Source organism: Kluyveromyces lactis (genome assembly GCF_000002515.2).
Source record: "Kluyveromyces lactis strain NRRL Y-1140 chromosome F complete sequence".
Classification (NCBI taxonomy): Eukaryota; Fungi; Ascomycota; class Saccharomycetes; order Saccharomycetales; family Saccharomycetaceae; genus Kluyveromyces; species Kluyveromyces lactis.
The window spans coordinates 107,062-124,785 of record NC_006042.1 but is presented as its reverse complement, the minus strand read 5'-3'; the positions used below and the strand labels follow the sequence as shown (position 1 = coordinate 124,785).

At 38.5% G+C, this 17,724-nt stretch overlaps 8 protein-coding genes across 8 annotated transcripts; 3 read left to right on the top strand and 5 right to left on the bottom strand.

The window, feature by feature from the left end:
* Positions 1–183: 183 nt before the first annotated feature.
* Positions 184–1,509, top strand: CHM7 (phosphatidic acid-binding protein CHM7; the record flags this gene model as incomplete). The annotated part of the gene is made up of 1 exon (XM_455139.1): positions 184–1,509. One exon carries the CDS (start codon positions 184–186, stop codon positions 1,507–1,509), a length of 1,326 nt encoding a protein of 441 aa, XP_455139.1.
* A 107-nt stretch (positions 1,510–1,616) lies between these two features.
* On the bottom strand, positions 1,617–2,798 carry KLLA0_F01298g (UBX domain-containing protein; the record flags this gene model as incomplete). Its single annotated transcript, XM_455138.1, has 1 exon — positions 1,617–2,798. One exon carries the CDS (start codon positions 2,796–2,798, stop codon positions 1,617–1,619), a length of 1,182 nt encoding a protein of 393 aa, XP_455138.1.
* A 427-nt stretch (positions 2,799–3,225) lies between these two features.
* Positions 3,226–4,785, top strand: CHK1 (serine/threonine protein kinase CHK1; the record flags this gene model as incomplete). The annotated part of the gene is made up of 1 exon (XM_455137.1): positions 3,226–4,785. One exon carries the CDS (start codon positions 3,226–3,228, stop codon positions 4,783–4,785), a length of 1,560 nt encoding a protein of 519 aa, XP_455137.1.
* Positions 4,786–4,840: 55 nt separating this feature from the next.
* RIF1 (DNA-binding protein RIF1) lies at positions 4,841–9,301 on the bottom strand (the record flags this gene model as incomplete). The annotated part of the gene is made up of 1 exon (XM_455136.1): positions 4,841–9,301. One exon carries the CDS (start codon positions 9,299–9,301, stop codon positions 4,841–4,843), a length of 4,461 nt encoding a protein of 1,486 aa, XP_455136.1.
* A 422-nt stretch (positions 9,302–9,723) lies between these two features.
* YPT10 (Rab family GTPase YPT10) lies at positions 9,724–10,356 on the top strand (the record flags this gene model as incomplete). The annotated part of the gene is made up of 1 exon (XM_455135.1): positions 9,724–10,356. One exon carries the CDS (start codon positions 9,724–9,726, stop codon positions 10,354–10,356), a length of 633 nt encoding a protein of 210 aa, XP_455135.1.
* Positions 10,357–10,454: 98 nt separating this feature from the next.
* SHM1 (glycine hydroxymethyltransferase SHM1) lies at positions 10,455–11,951 on the bottom strand (the record flags this gene model as incomplete). The annotated part of the gene is made up of 1 exon (XM_455134.1): positions 10,455–11,951. One exon carries the CDS (start codon positions 11,949–11,951, stop codon positions 10,455–10,457), a length of 1,497 nt encoding a protein of 498 aa, XP_455134.1.
* A 1,131-nt stretch (positions 11,952–13,082) lies between these two features.
* Positions 13,083–15,650, bottom strand: KLLA0_F01188g (uncharacterized protein; the record flags this gene model as incomplete). Its single annotated transcript, XM_455133.1, has 1 exon — positions 13,083–15,650. One exon carries the CDS (start codon positions 15,648–15,650, stop codon positions 13,083–13,085), a length of 2,568 nt encoding a protein of 855 aa, XP_455133.1.
* Positions 15,651–16,102: 452 nt separating this feature from the next.
* VPS30 (beclin 1) lies at positions 16,103–17,488 on the bottom strand (the record flags this gene model as incomplete). Its single annotated transcript, XM_455132.1, has 1 exon — positions 16,103–17,488. The coding sequence occupies one exon, from the start codon at positions 17,486–17,488 to the stop codon at positions 16,103–16,105; it is 1,386 nt and encodes a 461-aa protein (XP_455132.1).
* Positions 17,489–17,724: the final 236 nt, after the last annotated feature.

Here is a 17,724-nt window from a genome sequence, read left to right as displayed (position 1 = left end):
AGAAATAGTTTCCTTAAATTCTAAAGTTCAAACTTCGTTAAGCATTGAGTTTTCTAAAGTTGAAACTAATGCCGCCTGAGATGAGAAATCAGATTGAAAATCAGATCGATAAAAACTGCAACTCTTCTTGACATCGGGGTTACAAAGGATTGCATCCTGATTCCGGACTACTGCCATTCAATAATGTTACCAGAATCAAGGTTAAGATCATTGTACTCTGATTTCAGAGGACTGAAATTATTAAACATCGATGGTTATGAGGCAAACATCAGACAATGGAAAGAATATTTAATCAAGGAATTCTGGAGTGATCTGATAATCATAAATGCTGCAGATCTACTTTCAGAATTATCAAACTCTCAGTATGGTGCTCCGAAAAGCATTGACGTAGTGCTAGATGAGATGGTAAAAGAAGGCACGTTAGTATCCCTTAACGAATATCACAAAAGGAATCAGAACATCGTAATATCAATGATGAGCTGGGCTATCAGCAAGACAATCTTAGATTTGTCCTGGAAGAGCAGAAAAAATGAGACTGCAATGTACTTAAAACCAGTCAAATATGTTAATATTGCGTGGTTAAAGAGAAATGACGAGGTACTACAAGATCTATTGAAGAATAACATCAAAGAAAGTGCTCACAAAGCGACTGACTATGTATTCACTAAGGGTCATTTTTATAAGGCGTCCGGAATTGATAGCATCGTGAAAGATTGGGACTCCTACGGAATAATACTTGATTACTTATGTGATAAGAATCAAATTATTGTCGGTTCAGAAAATATAGTTAAGATTATCTCTCCGTTGTTGAGTGCGAGCCCCCAGGTAGCGTCCAAAGAAGTATCTGAAGAAGATATTTGTGTTGCCAATATTAATGAATATGTATTCACTGCGGAAACGGAGATAAAATCGGCACAAAAGGTGCTAGATCTTACTACCAAACGGCTGACAAGCGCTATTTCATCGGGTCTTTCTCAAGAGATTAAGAGAACACTTCTTAGGTTGAAAAAACGCTCAGAAAAGAACTTGGAACAAGCTTACACGAGTTTAGAATCTCTTAGGAAACTCCAAGATGAAATATCCAATGCTTCACAAAATGTGGTTATGATTAATCTTTTAAAACAAGGCAGTACCGCTTTGAAGGCTATCAATTCACAACTTTTAGATGAAGATTCTATTTCAAACATATTAGATGATTTCCAAGAAAATACAGAGAAGCAAGACCGTATTCATAATTTGTTAGTAGGAGAGTCGGTTTCCGACAATGATGCTCTTGAAGAAGAATTGTCACTGTTAGAGAAGGAGCTATCAACAGAGGATACAAAAGAGAAGGAGAAAAAGAAGATCGAAGAACAAAAATCTGCAGCACCTTTGGAATCTGGCTCAACAGAAGATTTGATAAAGAAACTTGGATCCTTGAGGGTATCGAGCAGGGACTCTCCTCGTGCAGAGAAGACGGAAGTGAAGGAACCGAAAAAGGAAGAGATGACCGAGAAACTGTTGGCCTAATTCTTCCGATAAGAGTGATTGCTCATATTTGGTATTAATATGTATATTTAATTCGTTCATGCATACATATGATATTTAACATAAAGGCGATTCATAAATCAGGTGTGCTATCTGCTGTTGTCGTCTGAGACATGGCCGTAATGTATAGAAGATGGAGAGACAGCTCTTGAGGGTATCGATGCATCAGAGTGTACCAGACGAGGGGAAGATAAGGGAGAAACATATCTAGATGAAGCTTGAGATGTTAATGCTTCAGCAGGTTCAGGAATATTTTGATCAACAACCGTTGATTTACCGTACCACCAGGACGTCACGTTCTGATACATTTTCCCAAGCAAACCTGGTCCTTCTACATCTGCAATCTTACGAGAATATGTATGCTTTTCCAAAGGCTTCAAGATTAATGCAGATCTTGGAGTAAGCTCCAGAGCTTTCAAAGATAGTAATTCTTGTGATTCTGTGAAAGTTTCACGTGGAATACTTCGATGGAACTGGTACGGACCATCCTTATCTGTCCTATTGGCATCCACCCAAGTCCTTACATCGTTTAAAGTTTGAGACGAATCGAAATCGTTTTTCAATGTCTTACCGTCTGTTAATCTTATAAGCAAGGTGCACACTGCTGCGTTTATTATATCTCTGTTTTTAATATTATCGTGAATGGGTACAGCCAATACTTCATTGATGTGTTCCTTAGTATGATTTGGAGATGATGACGATAATCTTCGTTGCTTCATTTCTTCACGGTCCGCTTTCATCAATCTAACAATACGTTCTCTTTCCTGTTGTTCTGTCAACTGGTGCTTCTTGGCCTTTATTTGGTACTCCATCAATTTCGCATTTTGTGACAGACAGCTACCGGACCTGGCGCCGGTATCACCAGCGGCACCAACGGTATTGGATGCATCAACGGCATCCGTTTCAGAGATTCTCCTCTTGCTTTTACCAACTGCCCGGATCAACCTAGTAGCAAATCCGTCCATGTCCAACTGATCTGGATTTATCATCTCCACTATTTGTCCCTTAGCAATACAATAAACGCTAGGAACCTTCACATCCGGGAATATTTGCTCAAAGTAACCCATTTCCCTGCTTCCAGCAGCTAAACGTAACCAAACGCACGAATCCTTCAACTGCTCCCCTACAAGTGGTGTAAACCACGACTCAAACCACGAATTATCTCCGCCCGTAGTATAAACCAATAACGCCTTGTTCTCTCGCAATGATTCTTGTACCGCATTTTCCACAGAGGAAACAAAATGCGTATCCAGTGTATCCATCGTATTCATATTTGCCTAATCTTACACTTACCACTCCTAAAAAGCTCACCACTGCTTCGTTGCTTCTATCAACAGTATCGGATTTGTTTATTGTTCACTGATTAAACTATAAACGTAGTAAAACCCCTTTCAATGTACGTTTTTATAAATGCAAAGAAATGACAGAAACTAATGACTATCGCAGATCTGATCAGAAAAGAAAAACAATAGTTTTATGATGATACTTATGGGGAAAACGGGATTTATATACGAGTCTCCGACGTGTTATCCTAGGTAAATCACTTGGGGTTCAGTTAGGACGGTTGGATGATATTTTGAGCACATCAGTTGCGTAAATATTGAATGTGCGTTTGGCTGATATAGCTGGAGATTTCTGAGATACGAACCGACAAGAACAAAAAAGAAGTAAAAGAAGAACACTTCGATTGATGTATTGATGAGCTTTTCACAGATAGCTCAGCTCCCTCATATTGATGGATTACAACTAGGAAGAACAATTGGGAAGGGCTCCTTTGCCTTTGTGAAGAGAGCTAGTTTAGAAGTTGATCCGTCCACTGTAATTGCTGTCAAATTCATACATCTTCCTTCATGTGAGAAACAAGGTATGAGTCAGGAAGATGTGTTGAGGGAAGTTAAGTTACATTCTAGATGCTCTAATTTTGTTAATGTGCTAAAGGTTATAGATTGCAATCTTTCTGATCCGTTTCTTTGGATAGCCATGGAACTGGCTGAAGGTGGTGATCTTTTCGATAAAATCGAACCTGACATTGGAGTCGACTCGGAAGTCGCCCAATTCTATTATAAACAACTTATAAAAGCTATAAGTTATCTGCATGATACCTGTGGTGTTGCCCATAGGGATATCAAGCCGGAAAATATCCTATTGGATAAAGATGGGAATTTAAAACTTGCAGATTTTGGGCTAGCATCGCTGTTCAAGAGAAAAGATGGATCAAAACGTATTTCTAGAGATCAACGAGGAAGTCTTCCCTACATGGCACCGGAAATAATATACTGTGATGGGTACTATGCTGATATGACAGATATTTGGTCCATTGGTGTTCTATTATTCGTTTTGTTGACTGGAGAAACGCCTTGGGAACTTCCTCACGAGGACGATGAAACGTTTAGAAACTTTATTAAAGGCGAAGGAAAGCTAGATCAGGGATCTTGGCTGAAGATAGATTTCGTTGAATTGAATCTCTTGAGAAAAATATTACAACCAGATCCAGAGAAAAGAGCTTCTTTGGATACTTTACGGAAACATACATGGTATCAAACAAATCCGAAATTTGCAGATGAAAATGGCCTTTGTAAAAATCCTTCTTTGCTTGCAGAAAAATTACTATCAAAGCTTAAAGTTTCTCTATCAGATGCCGATTATTTATCTTCTACGCAGGAAGTGTTTGCCAATCAACATGCAAAGATGTCGTTCACCCAACCTCTCAATCGTGAGCTTGCACATATAGATAGTTTACCGGCTAATTTGCGAAACGGCTACTCTGCCACTCAAAAGGTTACATGCAGCACGAATTTTTCAAGTGAAAGGGAATTAATGACGCAGGAGCCATTTTCAACCAAGAGAATCCAAGAAGATCTCGCTTCCTTGCAGTTTAATATTAATGATATGAAGCTAATGCCTAACTTTTCATCTGACAGGCTAACTAAATTTTTCTCTACTGATGATATTAGTGTAATCCTCTCAGACCTAGAGAATGCTTTGGTTGCATATGGTGTTAGAGTGAGTAGAAATCTTCACGATAATTTCTTGGAACTGAAACGGCAGATCGGAGAGAGTAACCCCTATCCTGTGTCTATACAGCTCAAAACATATGATAGAAATAAGCTCCCACTTTCAGGATCTCTAGTCATCATGCAGTTGGAAGGTGATCTGAAATCCGTTACTTTTGAAAGGAAACGGGGTGACCCGTTAGAATGGAGACGCTTTTTCAAAAGAATAACTGTATTCTGTAGAGATATTGTTTACGTAAATTGATCATTCCGAGAAATATTTTTGTTATGGATAGGAAAAATCTGACTGCAACATGTCCTTAATCTTCTAAGTTTAACATAAAATTATACATTACCTTTCTCAAAAGCTTCTTATCGTTGTTGCTTAAAGACTTCACATCATCAATATCGACATCATTTAAACTTGAAACAATTCGCATAATTTTTTTTGTATGATGCTGTCCTTCACAATTTGCACTTGCAACATCACCAGCTGAGTTCATCAGTTCTAAAGACCGCTTCCCTGATATATAGGTATCGCCTTTCGAAGCAAGATCCTCTTCGAGTTTGATAACATCAGTAAAGAAAGGATTAAAAATTGGTATCTTCAGAGGCAGCCCAGATGGGGAGTTAACGCTTGTCACTGTATCAAGGTTCTTAGATATCTCATCATTATTTGCAACACCTGGCAGACATTCGCTGACTTCAGTGCTGCTATCTTTAATAGAAGGCGTTTGTTTTTCCATTTCCCCTGATGAAACTTGTGACACTGCATTCTGCGTTGTTTCTGCTTCAAGCTTTTCGGATTGTACACTAGCAGCCATTTTTACTGGTTCATTGTCATTAGAATTTTGTATAGGCTCAACGACTTTTTGGCACCCCGTTCGAATTAGCTCATCTGAAGTTTCCGAAAGTGTTTGCAGCGGAACTTCAAGCTCTTCGGAGGAAGTTACCTTAGTTTCGATAACAGATAATGTAGATAAAGGAAAAATATTTGTATTATCTTGCTGTTCATTATGTTGCAGCGTCTCACGATCTGATACCTTTTTATTTTCCTTTGGAGGGATGAATTTGTATTGTCGAGTCGAGTTTCTTTTTGCATTGGCTTTGAACACATTAAGCTTTTTCAACAGAGTCTTATTACCTTGTATCTTGAAATCAGGATGATTTAAAAAGAGCACTATTAGTGAAGTTCCATATTGTTTTTCCTTCGCAGACTTCATGATATTAACTACATATTTCATAATATCAGTGAGAATTTTTGGATTGCTTCCAACGAAGTAGTCCACAATAGCAGGAAAGATTCCTTTCAATCTTTCTTTGTCATCAGCTGATAATTGTTGCTTTATATCAAATATGAAACTGAGTAACTCCTCCGTTATTATATCAAATACCTGATATTTTGTCTGTTTTAATAGCTGCTCCATTAAATCGATAACGTAAGAGGGATTTAGATTCTTAAAACTATCCCTGAGGAAATCGATAAGATCCGAATTGAGTTTGCCACTTTCATTTATCATCCGAGCAATTGTGTTTGGTTTTATATTTTCGAACTTTATCTTTCCAGCTGTCAAGAAGTCAACAATTTTGTCTGAATCTCTGCGTAGCAAGCAAACTTCGAATAACATGGACAGTAAATCCCAGTCTTGATGCCCTATTGAAGATTTCAATAACATATCCATGATGATATTCCTGTCATTGTTAAGGGACACATCATCATCAGTAGGTAACAATAATTGGTATAGTAATTCTGTATTCGACTTAATTATGCTAATCTCATCGAGTGTTGATATGCACAAGAAAAGCTTGGTTTTAATAACATCATCGTACTGCTGTATTTTGGAAAATGAGGATTTTACCAGTGTTGCAGGTAAGATATCCAATAATGACAAATCTCCTAATGGTGAAATATCATCGATAATGTCTGGATTTTTCTCAAGGGTGTCCTTAATGATTTGAGTTTGTTCTGCATTGATCAGCAGTGCTGTCAGCTCTTTGAATGCTGCTGGTCTATTCCAGAGACTTTCAGTCAACATGCGGACAGTTTCTTGACTCCAAGAGTTCTTTTGTTCTTGAATCCATTTTTGGATAAAGTTGGCAAACAAATGATCATTCCATGTTGATAAGTTCAATTCACCTGCAATACTTCCCCAGTTGTCCGTTTTACGCAGCCAAGTAAACAAATTATCAATGACTTCAGGTACTGGCATTTTATTGACTATCTGTAAGAGACTTTTATATTCTTGCTGGGACATATTCGTAGGTATCAGCATAGATCCAACGATATTAGCAATATAATTTGATATCAAATCATTGCTAAATCTGTCGAAATACCCGAATAGTAGCAGAGGTTTGACAAAGGGTTTAACTAGTTGAAAGATATTCTTAAACATTTCAAATTGGACAGCTGAAGTAACTTGGTCCATTGGGAATATTTTAGTTAAGAGAATGGAGCTGTTGCTGAATAAGTGCAATTCATACTTTTCCGCTAAGCTCCTTATAATAGTTTTGAAGACTTCCTCATTTCTATCGATCTCTCCCTTTTCTAAAATTAGTTTTAGGTACTCCAAGGATTGAGCACAAGCTTGATTACTGGGAATGACAGACGGACTTCTTCTGATGCAATGCTGAAGCATCATAAGGGAATTCTGAGAATTAAACCCAGGCCAGGCAATCATACCTTTGAGCAACTCTACTATGGAATTCCAGTTATTTTCGAGGATTGTGTTGCTCATAGGCTCAAAATCAGGCAAGTCGATACCAATTGTTGATAAAGCTTTCAATGGTTGGAATCCTATAGATCGGCGTGGGGATGAGTTTTCCTCATCTGAAAAGAGTCGAATAATCCTGGGAAGTATTTGGTGAGCTTGAGGTCCCAAGATAGGCAATAAAGTTGGTTGGTTTATTCTCTGGAAAAGAGGTTTAAGAATAACTTCGAAAAGCAAAGCGAATCTCTTTGAGCTCATATCCTTATAATCGCAGCATGTCAAATACATTATACTATTGAAGGCGAAAATGATATATTCTGATAAACCTTCATTGTCCGGAAACTCAAAGGGCCTCATGACAATTTGTATCAATGCATCCAAAACATGGTTATCGATATCATGCGTAATAGTAGTGATAATCATATAGTTTAATATCCTCCTATTCTTGATAGCTATGCCTCTCAGATTTGATTTTTTGGAATTAAAGCAAACATCATTAACCGCCAACCAACGACTTCCAACAGGTTCTAACAGTAACGACAGATTTTTGGTTGAATTGAATAGCAATCCCGTCATGCCTAACCAAAAGTCCATGGAAAGTTTGTACTCCTCCTTGTCATTCATAAGAGAAATGAGTTTGTTGCATAAAGCTGTGCCAAGTGTTTGGTCTTTAATGAATTCTGTGTATTCCACATCTACTTCCGTTCCGAACGGACAATTTTCCACAACGCTCTTAAGTGATAGTGATTCAATTTCAATAATTGCTGTTCTGACTTTGTCATTGGAGATGCACTTCCGTAGTAAATCTAAGATGATCAAATTACAGCAGGACCTTGTCTTGGCGGATGTTACTCTGTCTTCCATTAGATATCGTGCCGCCACTTCAGACGGAAACCAAGTACGAAGAGTTTCCAACATCACCTTGCTATACTTTTGCAAAAACTGCTTTAAAACCATGAGCCTTTCACATTGAACATTCGTGCTATCAATATACTTCATTGTAAACACCGAATTTACCAATTGTCGTATTTGTGAATCTGGTAAATAGAACTGTCCAAACTTCTCTTCCTTCAATAGAGTTAGTGGGTATATTACCATCACTTTATTAGTGTTACTATGCGTCAAAGATTCCTCACAAGCCTTCAAAACCTCTATAAACTTCAGTTGTAGCGAGAGGTTACCATCTAGGAATTTAATGATCTTGAAATTAGAGAATAGTAGGGTCAGAAATCGAATCACTTGGATAAAACACCTCGATTTAAAGGGATCTTTTTTCTGTTGTAGCAACAATGACTCCTGTAAATGACTTAAAGCATATATGCTCGTATCAAGTAATTCGTCCAAACACTCGATAAGAACGTCGATCTTTTGATGCACAATGTCGTTAAGAATTACACCATTCATAGAGGGAATGACGTTATTGAAAGTCGCATATATCTCGAAATCTCGAGTTTTAGTTACATTTAAGACATGTAAACCGCCTTTCAGAATTTTCTTGAATTCAGCTACATTGTTAGTGTTGATCATGCTCTTGATTTCTCCCTCCACCCAAAAATTCGTAGAAGACGGATCAATAGATAAATGCGAAGCTTTGCTGGGAGAATTTCTGCTCGAAGGTCTATCATGTTTAGAATAATGAAGTGAAGGATGTTTCAGTATTGATCTCGCAGGAGGTTTTGTCATAGAAGAGGGCCTTATAGGTGAAGAACCCATCGTTTGCATCGTTGGAGAACTCTCCACGCGATCTGAAAAGGACACACCCTTCCTTATCGGCGAGGATAAAAGCGCTTTCTCCCCGGCATCCTCCTCAAATATAAGACCACTTGATTTATCTTCCAGCATCACTACATCAGATTCTCTGGAACGTCTGGGCGTTGGCGATCTTTGATATACATTTTCAGAGTTTGACGGTAGGTGATTCAGTACCAAACTCTCACTGAGTGCCAACACATTGGGCCCATTTGCTGCTAATGATTTTTTTAACGTAGAACGCTGCGTCATATGTTTATCCAGTGCATCCAACGCTTTGGTCTTCCCTTCTGAACGCGTTCTTCTCGAGGGATCTCTCATCATACCGATTTAATGTCTCTTAATAAATCTAAGACCCGTATCCCTCAATAACAAAGCACTCAATTAAACGAACCAACTTTTGGTACTTATCGAAAAAGGAATACACCGACTTTGCGATGAATTTACTGGTATTATATTATCTTAGCCTCTTCCTAATTGCATCAGCATCTCATCTACACGTTAACAGAGTTGAAAAGGTTTCAAACGCGTACTTTATTTGAGATTCCACATGAAAGAAAAATGGGAAATTTAAAGGATTGGCATTGCAGGGCAGAAATAAGTGCAGAATGTTTACAACCGGATCAATGCCTGGTTAGATTTTGAGTCGAAGACAATCAAAGGCAGATAAGACGTAAATTTAATCAGCGGAAGAATACAGTTCAGTAGCGTTTTGTCTTACCTGACGTGGAATTAGCATAAAAGTCATGACAGAATCGACATACATTTCCACAGTAAAACTGGTTTTACTGGGTGAATCATCAGTGGGGAAATCAACAATTGTGACAAGGTTTACCACTGGCGAGTTCCATATTAACAGCCCCACTATTGGTGCTGCTTTTAGTACGAAGGCGATGGAGTGGGTTGACTCAGAGGATGGGATTAAAAGAAGAGTGAATTTTGAAATTTGGGATACTGCAGGGCAGGAGAGATACCGGTCATTGGCACCCATGTATTACCGAAATACAGATGTGGCCTTGATAGTGTTTGACGTGACACAACTAGCAAGTGAAAAGAAAGCACAGTCGTGGATCGATGAATTGAATAATTACTTGGAGGACTATAAGAAAGACACTGTGCAGCTACGAGTTGTGGGGAATAAAATCGATCTTGTGGATGAAGAGACGTTGCAAAACTGGAATGATGCTGAACTAGTATCTGCCAAAACTGGAGAAGGCATAGATGAGTTGTTTCTGAAAATAGGTAAAGACATACCCATCGATAAATTTACACTACTTCAAGAAGATGTACCGCAAAGTACCTCAACCAGTAATGAAGGAGGTGGCATAAATTTGGAGCAGAGCCCAGAGGCTGTCAGTACCGGCAATTGTAGTTGTTGATGTATATGAACCCATTGAAACTAATTTTATTTAGGCCATACATATACTAACTAGGAAACGTCGCTCTTCAGGCTCGATTCAACTATACATCTCTTAGTTTATAATTCACCTGGAACTGGGAACTCACCAACCCATTGATAGACTTCGTCAGCTAGTTGCTTGACTTGGTCTGATTCCTTGCATAGTTCTTTGAAGCTGGCTAACTTCGATCTAGCGTCTTTAGCATCTGGAGATTCTTGAGATTTGATGCCAATGGCTAACTTAACAGCTCTGTCAATATAAGCAGCGACTTGGGCAAATTCTTGTGGCCCAAAGCCTCTAGTGGTCATAGCTGGTGTACCAACTCTCAAACCTGACGGGAACAAAGCCGATTTATCACCTGGAATAGTATTTTTATTAGCAGCAATGTTGATGTTTTCCAACAGGGTTTCCAACCTGGCACCATCAATGCCCAAGTTAGATAAATTGATCAAGATCAAATGAGTATCGGTACCGCCAGAAACTAATTCGAAGCCCTTCTTGACTAATTCTTCGCCGAAAATACGAGCATTTTCAACAACAGCGGCTTGGTACTCTTTGAATTCTGGAGTGGCAGCTTGTTTCAAAGCAACGGCTAAGGCAGAAATAGTATGATTATGTGGACCACCTTGATGACCTGGGAACACGGAAAAGTTGATTCTCTTATCCAAGTCGTATAGGACTTCCTTACCTTTCTTTGTAACCTTTCTAACACCCTTTCTGTAAAAGATCATAGCACCTCTTGGCCCACGTAAAGATTTGTGGGTAGTAGTTGTAACAATATCAGAATATTCGAATGGAGAACGAGTAACACCAGCGGCGACAAGTCCCGAGATATGGGCCATATCAGACATCAAGTAGGCCCCGCATGCATCAGCAATCTCCTTGAAACGCTTGTAATCCAAGACTCTGGAGTATGCAGAAGCACCTGCAACGATAACCTTAGGTCTAAATAATTTAGACGTCTTGGACAAGAAATCATAATCGATTATGCCAGTTTGTGAGTCGACATGGTATGGCATTGTTTGAAAATACTTGGAGATATATGAAATCTTAGTACCACTTGGCAATTGGTAGCCGTGAGACAAATGACCACCATGAGGTAAATCCAAACCCATCAAACGGTCGTTTGTTTCCATAACTGCAGAATAAGCGTATAAGTTAGCTGGAGCACCGGACAATGGCTGAACGTTAACTCCCCATAGTTGAGGATCCAAATTGTACAATTCCAAGGCACGCTTTTGGCACAGAGATTCTGCCATATCAATAAATTGATTACCACCATAGTAACGCTCACCTGGATAGCCCTCAGAATACTTGTTTTGCATTTCGGAACCCAAAAGATCCATAACAGACTTAGAAGTGAAGTTTTCACTTGGAATCAAAGTGATGGAATGTTTTTGTCTTTTGCGTTCTTTCGTCAAGATGTCATACATTTCTGGGTCAATGTCTTGCACATGCTTTGATACCATAACCTGGTTAGCACTGGCATTAGCACCAGTATTAGCCTGGGAAGCTAGAGAGCGTTTGGCACTGAAGAGAACAGCCCTAGAACAACGAGCAGATCTTGAAAGCATCCTGAAATAAGCAATATCAAAAAACTCAAGCAATAAAAGAAACTACGTTGGACTTCGCGTTATGCACACTTGAGTATGTTTCGCAACGGTACTATCCTCTAGCTGTTGTGCGCAACTGTGATCGTCAGGTAATATCCTGTAATCACCTTTAGTCTTCCTCAAAGCTTAGAAAAAACCAGTTTTTCTGTTTTAACGTATTTAAATATGATGAGATAGGGAAACTAAATAGGATATCCATTCAACCAGAAAATAATACTAGGACAAATGAGGCCATAGAATAATAGGATTTCCGTTCCCTGATATCACACTCTTTGCGGGTTGTACTTGGTAAGATGGAATGACTCTGAAAATCAATTATTTAGAAATACTTTAAGTGTAGATGCACAAGGGGAGGTTACCGTTTCTCGACGTCGCAATATTACTGCTGGCTGCCATTGTTCTCAAGAGAGCGAGAAGCAACCTCGAAAGCATTACAGTAATATTGAAATATTGCACCTTGTATATATATTATAGAGCGTTGGAAAAGTGTGAATCAATCAACTACCGTTGCAGTGCTGTTTCTTAAATCGAGAAAGAATAGTAGCAGCAATGCCTGATGGGATTCTTTTCAAACAACATTCTAGAAATACCAAAACAACTTTAATCTGGATATTCTATAGTGTTTGTTCTTTTTGGTCTGTTGGTAGTTCTCATCCGATGTATGACCTCGGCTTTTTCTTCATAACGCAACCAAGACATGTTGATCGTTTTGATGATAAATTACTGAATTAGGAATAGATATCCCGGAAAGGTCTTTCAATGGATTGCTGCATCCAGCCCTTTTTTTTTTTTGATAGGTTGACTCTTGCGGCCTTTAGATAGTAAGATTGAATAAGAAGCCATTCGTAAATCGAGAAAGGGAACTGGTGCTGCTAATTTCTCCTTTTAGCTCCTTATAATCATGAAATGAAATGACTTATGTATCTGGGCAACGGTGTGAAAACAGTTACCTGTTGCTAATGCAGTATATCATGAGGATTTAAATGTCAACTTCGGTGAATGAAATGTATTAATATATCCGGCCCTCATAGGGTTCAATTTATATTGCTATTTACAAGTGTGTTATGTATCTTAAAATACAACTTTTTCTGACTAACCGGAACAACTTTCACAAGTACTCCCTTCAATAATGTTACAAACCAATGGGGTAGAGTCATGAATTCCATAAGTATCTTCAATTGGCAAAATCTTATCTGCTTTGTGATTATCGTCATTTGCATGTTTAGGGTATTGTCCAAGGAATTTCTTTGGATGAAGAGGGCGAGAATCTTTGACTTTAGTGGTGACTTTATCTAAGAGCGTGTTCTCATCATTTAGAGTAAATTGAATTGCCCTTGAAGCTGCTTGGGTTCTGAGGTAGTACATACCAGTCTTTAAGCCCTTCTTCCAGGTATAGAAATGCATAGCAGTAAGCTTACCCATGGTAGGTTCACGAAGGTAAAGGTTGAGAGACTGCGACTGATCAATAAAGGGTGCTCTATCACTGGATAAATCAATCATTTTCCTTTGAGAGGTTTCCCACACGGTTTTGTATAAATTCTTCACCTCTTCTGGAATCCCTTCTATCGTTTGTATTGATCCATTGTCTCTAAGAATACGATTTTTCAACTTTTCATTCCAAATTCCCAACTGGCAAAAGTCATCCACCATGTATTGGTTGATAATTGTAAATTCACCCGACAAGACTCTTCTGGAGTATATATTTGATGTCATAGGTTCAAAAGATTCAGTGAATCCTAAAATCTGGGAAGTAGATGCCGTTGGCATTGGGCCAACCAATAGAGAATTACGCAGTCCTTTACCCTTGGTAATCCTTGACTTCAAAGAATCCCAATCATCAAATAAAAACTTGTAGTTATCTTTGTTCAATGACCATAAATCAAATTGAAGCTGGCCTTCTGAGGCAGGAGACCCAGGAAAACTCTCATAATGACCAAATAGTTCAGCTAGTTCTGTGGAAGCCTCGATAGCAGCGTGATATATGGTTTCAAAAATCTGTTTGTTTAAAGTCGCGGCATCAACCGATTCAAATGGAGTACGGCAGAGCATGAATGTGTCTGCCAACCCTTGAACCCCAATAGCCAAAGGCCTGTTTCTTATATTTCCATTTCTAGCCTCAGGAACAGGATATTTTCCCACATCGATAGTCCTATCTAAATTTTTAACGAGAACCTTAACAACATGATGTAGTTTCACGAAGTCAAATACAGGCGGTCCATCGGAACTCAAATTGACATAAGTAGGTAAGGCAACAGATGCTAGATTACAGACAGCAACCTCTTCTGGAGAGCTGTACTCGACAATTTCGCAGCAAAGATTAGATGATTTGATAACGCCGAGATTTTTCTGATTAGATTTTTTATTACATGCATCTTTATAGAGCATGAACGGCACTCCAGTCTCCGTTTGACTTTGAAGTATCTCTGACCAAATTTGTTGCGCTTTCATTTTTTTCCTAGGAATTAGTTCTTTCTCGTATCTTTCATAAAGCTTATCAAATTCATCACCATAACAATCAGTTAGCCCAGGTGCTTCATCTGGGGAAAAAATTGACCAGTCTTCATTATTCTCAACCCGCTTCATAAAGAGATCAGGTATCCAGAGGGCATAAAACAAATCTCTTGCCCTCATTTCCTCTTTGCCATGATTCTTTCTCAGTTGCAAGAAGTCAATTATGTCTGCATGCCAGGGCTCCAAATATATACAGAATGCTCCTGGTCTTTTATTTCCACCTTGATCAACATACCTGGCAGTGTTATTGAAAACCCTTAACATTGGCACAAGGCCATTGGATGTTCCGTTGGAACCTGAGATATATGCTCCATTTGCACGGATATTTGAAACGTGTATCCCGACACCACCAGATGCCTTCGAGATCAAAGCGGTCTTATGTAACGTTTTGTAAATTCCGTCTATGGAATCGTCTTCCATCCCAACAAGGAAACATGATGACAAGTATTGATTAACAGTACCGCTGTTACACAATGTTGGCGAAGCATGAATGAAATATTTTTGTGACATTAACTCAAACGTCTCTAATACCGAATCAATATCATCGAAGGGCCCATGAATAGCTAAAGCAACTCTCATAAACATAAACTGTGGAGTCTCATGAGTTTGTTCATTGTTTCTCTTCATCAAATATGATTTGCAAAGAGTCTTCCATCCAAAATAAGTGAAGTTGTAATCTCTTGACTTGTCTATTGCCTGGTCAATTTTATCCTTGAATTTAAGAGCATACTGATAAAATTCGTCCGATATCAAATTTTTGGATAAGTCTCTAGTTATTTTCCGTCTTTTCGTAGCGTCTTCTGTCACTTCACGACTAATTTTCCTTAGTTTGGCTAAATTCTCGGTAAAAGTTGCATCACCTATGATTCTGTGTAACTCTCTAATTTCTACTCTCGCAGCCAAGATGGAATAATCTGGATGTGCGCTGGTTGAACCGGCTACGGTTTCCGCCACATATGACACAAATTTGGAGCGCTCCGTAGGTTCATTTGGTATCCCCACAAGAATCTTTTCCACCAACGTATCCAATTCGATATATTCTGCATTCAAACTGAAAGTTAATGTCTGTAAAAACTTTTTCAACTTGTCCTTATTGAAAGTTTCCTTATGGGATGAGCTCGCATCCCATAGCTCGATGTTCTCCGTCATAGGGAATGATTAAAAAGGCAACCAGGAATCGCCTAAAAGAAGCTGATATAACTAACCAATAAAATCAAGGTTCACAAAGAAAGTATTTTTATCTCTGAAGGTTATTATGCACTTAATATACTATCACTTAGCTGCTCTTTGCTCCCCTTCGTAGTTAAGTTCTTCTGAAATTCAGTGGATTTGAAATTGATGTCTTCGGTTCTTTTTATTTTCTTAAACCTTATTGATTTTCATGCTAAGGTTTCGACGTTTCTTAGCGTCAGTGAATTAAATGAAAATCAAACCGCAGCATATGTGAATAAGAAACGCTTCGTTGGGAAAGAACAGAAGCCTATTTTATATAAGTAGCGATTTGGTGCATGCAGTTGAGTTATTTGAACTGATCTTTGGACTACTATTATTTGACTACGTACTCTCTGAAGATCAGATTATGTAAAGTGGTGGATGCTGGATTATGGTTTATTTTTGTCAATATGCGCCGTGGAGAATGCCAAGAGCCACTTAACGTTAGTAAGAAGAAACTTACATGAAGTAGTCCATTCTAATGAAGGTGTTGCCCCATTAAGAAGAATTGTTAAACCATTAATTTTATCCCCCAAGATTTCATATGGTAGTTCTATTGACGCTGGATCCTGGGAATCTGAAGATACTTTGGCGGACAAAAGACTGATGATTTCAAGTATGCAGGTAAGTGCCTTGTCAATAGCACTTTCTTTGTGGAAAAGGGATCCAAAACTAAATTCATCCCCACTGAATGCTTTGTGAACAAACCATTGATTTGTTTTAGGGTCAAATTTTTCTATACTGGACGTAGACCCCATCGGAATCAATTTGTAATCTGTGAAAGAAACTGATAGCTTTTCGGCGATTAATGATAATAACAATACAACTTGTCCCAGAGCTGAATTTATTTCTGACCATGGTACTGATGCGTTTGGAACACTTCCCAATTTTAGGTCGTTTATGGTTCCAAATGGTCCGTCATGTGATATCCGAAAAGTTTCATTGTATATATTGAGTTTCCGTAATTTATCAATGTGGTTGAGAGTAACCACTCTTTGATTCTTGAGAGACTGCACATCTTTGATGAAAGTGAGTTGCTCCAGCTCTTGAATATTCTGCTTTTGTAACCTTACTATATATTGGTCCTTTTTCTTAGCTAACTCTTCTTGTAGCAGTATCGTCTCCTTCTGTAGTTTCTCATCCTCATCTTCTAATCGTTGCAATTCTCGAAGAAGTTGTTCTTTCTCCTTTTTAAGTGAGGAAAGCTCTTCTAGAGCCCTGTTATCCCCAATATTAATTCCATTGACGTTTTTATGCTCCTGTATCCTTTTCATAAAGTCATGGTACGTATCTCTTTTCTTCAGTTCCTGGTTGTATTCTTCCTTCAACTTTTCTAATAATGTATCACAACAACCTTGGCAAACAGGATAATCTACATTGTTTTTCGAGGATAATATATTAAAAATATTCCCAAGCGCATTGATTCTCGACGAAAGGGTCTTGTTCCTATCGTCATAGTCTTCCTCATCTCCAGATTCGTCGCCCCCTATTTTGGATTTTTGTAAACTGTACTCTGTATCCGTCAAAAAGACATACGAATCAGATGCAATATTCCCTGGCTTCGTCAACCGAAGTTGAGACGGCTGTTTCACTTCTTTCATCACTTTCAGTTTATCTGCAGGTATTTGGTTGCTGTTTGCACTAGAGTCTTTACCACTGGTATTGGCATCTGAAGATACTAACAGATCACGTTGGGCCATAGAAAGATCCATCAAGGATACGTCTATTTCCAACATTGAGTGACAATGCATACATCGCAGCGTCAAATCAGTCATTATGTTCTATGAATTATGTTAGATTTTCATTAATGTCTTGAAGTCGTCTGTTCGGTATCCTGGATATCAGAGAAGTTTTGTTGTAATAGTTTCATTTACCGTTTTCAACTTATATCAATCCTGAGAAATGAAATATTATCACACATGCAGAGAACATGTCAAGGAAAGTAAAAGAAACAGACAAGCAAACAAAAGAAATTAGTCATGATACTTCTCTGTTCGCTTTGTTCCCTATT